Here is a 6,367-nt window from a genome sequence, read left to right on the forward strand (position 1 = left end):
TGAGGTAGGGTCTCCTTTAATAGCCTAGGTTGGCTTTGTTCTTCCTCAGCCTGTAGAATATCTGGGAGTTACAGGCCTAGGTCACCAAACCCATTAGATTTTACTGCTAGGAAGAAGCCAGGAGGAGCCCTAAAATCTAAGTACCCTTGTATTCGGGTACTTACGGTCGCAGGCTTGCTTGCGCCACTCCCCCTGCCTTTGTGTGCGCGTGCGCGAGAATCAGCGCGTCCTTCTGACTGAGCTGCTGCGGCTGGAGCGGAGCAGTTCGGCAAGCTGTTGGATGGCGCGGGGCGGAGCTGGGCGGGCAGTGGCCCTGGGCCTGGTGCTGCGGCTCCTCTTTGGTCTCAGAACAGGCCTAGAGGCCGCTCCGGCTCCGGCCCATACCCCGGTCCAAGTCTCCGGTGAGTGAACCCCCGTTCCTACACCGCTTTTGATCCCGCCTCCACGCGCTGGCATCGCCTCACTATTGGCTGCGCCGCCCATCGGTCGTTGACACTCCCCCAGCACGCGTGTTTGGCTTTAGCGTGGGTAGAGTGGAGAGAATCGGCCCTCTGTGCCTGCAGAGGGGACCGCCACATGGGTGCCTTCTCCTATGTTCTGCCCAGCTTCCTCCCTTATTCCTGCGCTGTCCCTAAGTCACCTCCAAGCCGTCCTTCAGCTCAATGTGGGCTGGAAGGCTTTTGTTTCTGATTTTGACCTCTCACCACGCAGGGCTGGTCACCCGGTACCTTCTTGCAGCAGGTATGCCTTCCTGAAACCTTCAGCCCTGAGGCTGCAGTTCTGTGGCTGTTCTTTCAGCACCCAGAGCTTCTGTTTTTCCTTGTATTCCTGCCTCAGAGAATGGAAGGAAGAGCCCTGGAGTGTATTTCCCCTGTGAACCCCAATCTTGTCAGACACCTGTCCCGGGCAGGACGAGGAGGTCCTGATTGTGACCACTGGCCACTACTGACCATCCACTCTGTATGAGAATAGGTCTTCATTGTTTCAAGGTTTTTTTGGTTTGTTTGTTTTTGTTTCTGTTTTTAGGTTTTTATTATGTTTTGATTTTTTTTTTTTCCAGACAGGGTCTCACTTTCTAGCTCTGGCTGTCTGCAACTTGCTATATAGACCAGGCTGGGCTTGAACTCCTAGAGATCCACCTCCTAAGTACTGGGATTAAAGGCAGGCACTAGTTCCCATTTTTTTGAGACAGGGACTCACTATATAACACAGGCTGGACTGGAGTTTTCAACTTGTGCCTTAGGCTCCCCAGCACAGGGATTATTAGGTATGGACCATTTTATTTGGCTGTTTATGGATCTGTACCCATAAACTACCCCTCCTCCCACTTTTGGCTGTTTTGTAGCTCCAAGCAGTCTTCTTGTTCCAGCATCCCAGGAGCTGGACTTACTATTGAGCAACATTATGTCTGGCCTTAGTATTCCTCCTTTACAGATGAGGACATAGACTGGGAGGAGAAATCATGGGTCATCCTGACTCCTGTCTGATTAATTGCCCCCAAAAGGTATAGGGTCTCCTCTGCTCTGGGCCCATTCCAAGAAAATACAGAGTCAGGAAGAGAAGGTCTGAGTTGGCAGGACTGTGAGTTATTAGGCATGGAGAGGAAGGAGGCTTTGCTGGGAGGCAGGGGTGGTGGCCAAGGCTTGTTCTCAGTTCTTCAGCTCTCTGGAGCTCCTGAACTGTGTGGTATGCAGGTATAATTGTGTTTGACTACAAGGAGAGGAAGGGAGGGGTGTTGGAGGCTCTGGCTCTGTGTGTGAGGTGGGAAGCTCAAAAGGCTCCCTCCTGTCTCTTCATTCCTTCCTGCTGGTCCAAATACCAGGTCTCTTCACTGCCTCCCCTCTTGATCAGCAAACAGCCCCGGCTTCCCCGGAAAGGCTTAGGTTTTATCTGGGTCAATGTGGACCCTCACATGACTTGTTCACACACTGTCAGGCACTGGACAGGGCCATGAGGCCACGTCCCTGACTTTCACTGAGTGTTCAGTCAATAGGAATATGGATGTTACTAGGTAGGGACTGTTATTTGTGGGAGGCAGAGCTTCCTGGGGAACATGAGACACTGCCCAAGATATAAACTAAGATCTGAAAGCTGCAGAAGAGTCACACCTATAGAGTGGAAGGACAAGGTGGGCTGTGGCTGGGGTATAGCTCAGTGGTAGAATGTTTGCTTGATGTGCAAAACGGTCTAGACTCCTCTTCCTCTGAATACAGAGTGGAAGAAGGGCCCTTGGGTTGTGGAAGGCACGTGCAAAGGCCCTGTGGTGAAATCAAGTCAGGTCTCTTAGATAACTACGAGGAGGAGGCCAGGATACAGGGGTTTGATGGAGAAGGGAAGGATTTAGACTTGGATGTGAGAGGACCTGGGTCCCAGGGGATAGTGGGTGATCAAAGTAGATAAGAGTGTGATATTCTGGCCTGGTGGAGTTTCGGTACTAGGGATCTAGTTCAGAGGTGACATATTTAGGTCAAGCTGAGTGTTTTCACCTGGGAAGAACTTAGGAGATGAGGGAATAGGTCTTGGCGACTGCACATGATCACCATGCTTTAAGTCAGGGTCTTCCTATATAACCTTAACTGGCCTGGAACACAGGGTCCTACTGCCTCCAACCTCCTGCATACATATACCATGCCTGACTTTTGAGCAGATTTACTACCCAGGCTCTCAGTTTCCCCTTTGCTAAGCAGGTGGGTTAGACTAGGTCCCACTGACCTTGATCACGAGTCTCTTGCAGAGCATGTTGGGGAACAGCTCCTCTCCGAGCCTGTTTAAACTATGGAGCTTGGTGGTCTCCAGTGTAGACTTTGCGGCCATTTGGAGCATTTGGAGCCTAATAGTCTCAAGGGTCAGTAAGACCTGGGTTTGATTCCTGACTTTTGTCACGAGCTCTGTGTGATCATAGTGTTTCAGAAGACTGGAGACTAGCAGCATTCATGAAGTGCCAGGGCCCCAAACACAGGGCTCTGTAGAGGGTGGCTACCAATATAGTTTCTTTACCCTTTCTTTACATTGCTTATCTCTAGCTGATTGCAGCTCATAACTATCCTCTTGAAAGATATTCTAGATTTGGATCCCCCAACCCTCCCAAGGCCTCATTTATGTTCATTTCTCAGGCTCTAGAGCTGACTCCTGCCCGACAGACACCTTCCAGTGTCTTACCAGTGGCTATTGTGTGCCCCTTTCCTGGCGCTGCGATGGGGACCGGGACTGCTCTGATGGCAGTGACGAGGAAGAGTGTAGTAAGTGGCCATTCCTGGAGAGGGGCTTGAGAATGGGTGTTTAGACTGCCAGGTATGGAGATTAGGGGGTTAGGGAAAGGCTGGTTGTAGGGCTGGATAAGCAGGGCAAGGTGGAGTCTGTGGGTCTGGACTGTTGGGATTGCTTTACATCCAGCGCTCTAGAGACAGAGGTAGGCAGGCTTACGGGCAGGGTGAGCAGGTAAAGGAGGAACCTGATGGGAAGCTGAGGGATTGGTAGGTGGAATTGACAGGTGTAGCACAGAGACTTTCCATAGGGCAAGCCTTTACACCAGAGTTATTTTATTTTATTTAGTGTGTGTCTGGGTATGGGTGTGTGCAGGAGTGTTTGCCAGCATGTCTGTGTGTATGTAGGGCTGGAGCTTGACACTGGTGTTGTCCTTTGTTGCTCTACACCTTACTTTTGAGACCATCTTTCACTAAAATTGACAATCCCCCAGCATGCGCCTTTGGATTTAATGTGGGGAGAGTGGAGAGAATCAGCTAGAATGGCTTGCTCAAGAGAGCCCCGGGATCCAGCCATGTGTACTCTTAATTAGCCTTGTGGTTAGAGATGTGCCCTGCTGCACCCGGCCTTTACTAGGTACTGGGATCAAACTCATTCAACATGTTTGTACTACAAGCACTTGGCCCTCTGAGTTATCTCCTCAGCTCTGAGGAAGCTGCTTTTATAAATTTATTTTGTATGTCCCAGGATGGCCTGAAAGTCTCTATATCAGTCAGGTTGGCTTCATACTCACAGAGATCTACCTGCCTTTGCCTCCCAAGTGGTGGGATTAAAGTAGCTAAAGTAACGAGATGCTTTTAGTTTAGTTTACTACTTGTGGGAGAAGTTAGGATTTAGAGTGGATTGGGTAACCAGAGCACTGGGATTTTTTCTTTGTGTGTGTGTGTGTGTGTGTGTGTGTGTGTGTGTGTGTGTGTGTGTGTGTGTGTGTGTGTGTGTGTGTGTGTGTGTATGAGAGAGAGAGAAAGAGAGAGATAGAGATAGAGATAGGGTTTTTTTTACATATTCATAGCTGTCTTAGAACTCACTATGTAGACTAGGCTTGCCTCCTCTTCCAAGTGCTGGGATTAAAGGTGTGCACCACCATGCCTGGCATACTGCATTTTCTTGCATGGATGTTTTGAATCTGATTGACTCTATGTTTCAGGCATTGAGTCATGTGCTCAGAATGGGCAGTGCCAACCACAGTCTGCCCTTCCTTGCTCCTGTGACAACATCAGTGGTTGCTCTGTTGTCTCTGACAAGAACCTCAACTGCAGCCGCCCACCCTGTCAGGAGAGTGAGCTGCGTTGCATACTGGATGATGTCTGTATTCCACACACGTGGCGCTGTGATGGCCACCCAGACTGTCCTGACTCCAGTGATGAGCTCAGCTGTGGTTTGTGTCCTGGGATCTTGGTATACCTGTGTGGGTGGGGAAGGCTGACAGTTATTTAAGGACATTTGTTTCCTTCCCATGGGTGACTAGTTTGAGGATGTAAACACATGCATCCTCCCAGGCCTTCATCCCTGTGCTGGTGGACAGGACATCACCAGGATTAGTGATTTCCCACCAACTTTACTCTGTCTTAGAGCAGGATGAATTCTAAGAGTTGGGTACTGGAAACCTTGTGTACCATACTGCTAAGCCTTGGGTGCCCCTCATCTACTGATGCCTGGGCTTGTTGCAGACACTGACACAGAAATTGACAAGATATTCCAGGAGGAGAATGCCACAACTACAAGGATTTCTACGACCGTGGAGAATGAGACCTCTTTCAGGAATGTAACATTTACCTCTGCTGGGGACTCATCCCGAAACCCAAGTGCCTATGGGGTTATTGCAGCTGCTGGTAAGATAGGGCTTTCCCATGTGAGGAGCTTGGGGCTCTCCACTTAGTAGTCTGTGATAGTTCCTACCCTCCTTATCCTACTCCTGACCATCTGTCTGTCCCCCACAGGGGTGTTGAGTGCCATCCTGGTTTCGGCCACCCTTCTCATATTGCTACGCCTCCGAGGTCAGGGTTATCTGCCCCCACCAGGGCTGTTGGTGGCTGTGAAGGAGTCGCTGCTGCTGTCAGAAAGGAAAACCTCTCTGATCTGAGGACACATGGTTACCACCTGGCCCTGAGTGCAGTCAGACTGGGACAGAGGAGCAGTGGAACATGCAAGGAGCTTCTGGCTTCTCAGCTTTGAGACCTGGGCTCTTTGGAGCACAGAGAACTTTGATTTTTAAGCTTCTACAGATACGGTCCTAGAGGCTGGGGTCCTCAGACACTCCCTTTGTATGTGGTGAGCTTGGCTGGAAAATTGCCATAGCCAGGACTGAGGGGCTGGCCCCAGGATGCTCTCAAGAAATGGGGCTACTGTGGTTTAGACACTCCTGCTGCTCACATTGATGGGTGGCTATTAAAGTTTCTTCACCCCTCTGTCTGCCTCTAGCCTGTTTCCCTTGGCCTGGGCAGCCTACGGTCTCTGCTGGATCTCCTTCTACCTTTTAAAAGGGAGTCTCCAGCCAAGAGGTCTGTGTCCTGCACATTTCCTCCTATACTCACTTTTGTAAAGTGAGGCTGAGTGTTGAGTCCACACTCAACATTAACAGGGGCTTAATAGGAGAAGAGACCTTAAGTACTGTTTCCTTATTGGGCATTCCTTTGTCATGGCTTCTTCAGTGACATGGAAGCTGGGCTAACCTGATTTGAACTTGGCTATCCCCTGTATTTTCAGGGCTATCATCTCAGCAGTTGGGAAGGGGAGATAGGAGAATTAGAAGTAATAGGCTTGATGTACATACCTGTAATTCTAGCACTGGGGAGGTTGAGGCATGAAGAGCTGGAGTTCAAGGACTGTCTGGGCTATTCAGGGAGACCTTATTTCCTTTCTTCCCCAGATGCAGTTGGTTGATGTTTTATGAGACAGTTCTGTTCTAGGCTGACAGGTTGTTTACTGTCTAGCAATGAGTTAGCCCTGGGAGGTAGGGAAGGGCTGTCCCCATGTCATAACTGAAGTCCAAGATCCCTGAACATGGACATACAGAAAACAAGAAAATATTGTTAGTACAGCTTGACTTCTGAGTAACAAGGCCAGAGCTCTTCCCAGACTCTCAAATTCCTAAGTAAAGTGG

General features: G+C 49.8%; 1 protein-coding gene across 2 annotated transcripts; it reads left to right on the top strand.

Moving 5' to 3' along the window:
• Positions 1–196: 196 nt before the first annotated feature.
• On the top strand, positions 197–5,672 carry Cd320 (CD320 molecule). 2 transcript variants are annotated; one of them, XM_021149293.2, is made up of 5 exons: positions 197–401; positions 3,114–3,239; positions 4,412–4,642; positions 4,935–5,096; positions 5,205–5,672. In XM_021149293.2, the coding sequence occupies exons 1-5, from the start codon at positions 281–283 to the stop codon at positions 5,345–5,347; spliced, it is 783 nt and encodes a 260-aa protein (XP_021004952.1). In that variant the 5' UTR covers positions 197–280; the 3' UTR covers positions 5,348–5,672. The 2 variants fall into 2 exon arrangements, with proteins under 2 accessions (XP_021004952.1, XP_021004953.1); XM_021149294.2 differs by lacking the exon at positions 197–401 and adding an exon at positions 465–741.
• The last annotated feature ends 695 nt before the right edge of the window (positions 5,673–6,367 follow it).

Source organism: Mus caroli, chromosome 17 (assembly GCF_900094665.2).
Source record: "Mus caroli chromosome 17, CAROLI_EIJ_v1.1, whole genome shotgun sequence".
Lineage (NCBI taxonomy): Eukaryota > Metazoa > Chordata > Mammalia > Rodentia > Muridae > Mus > Mus caroli.

Bases quoted from the DNA above. Each gene is read 5' to 3' on its own strand.
- Cd320 (XM_021149293.2), top strand. From the start codon at position 281: ATGGCGCGGGGCGGAGCTGGGCGGGCAGTGGCCCTGGGCCTGGTGCTG. The intron at 3,240-4,411 runs GTAAGTGGCCAT...TCTATGTTTCAG, and splicing joins CAGTGACGAGGAAGAGTGTA to GCATTGAGTCATGTGCTCAG. The intron at 5,097-5,204 runs GTAAGATAGGGC...TGTCCCCCACAG, and splicing joins TGGGGTTATTGCAGCTGCTG to GGGTGTTGAGTGCCATCCTG.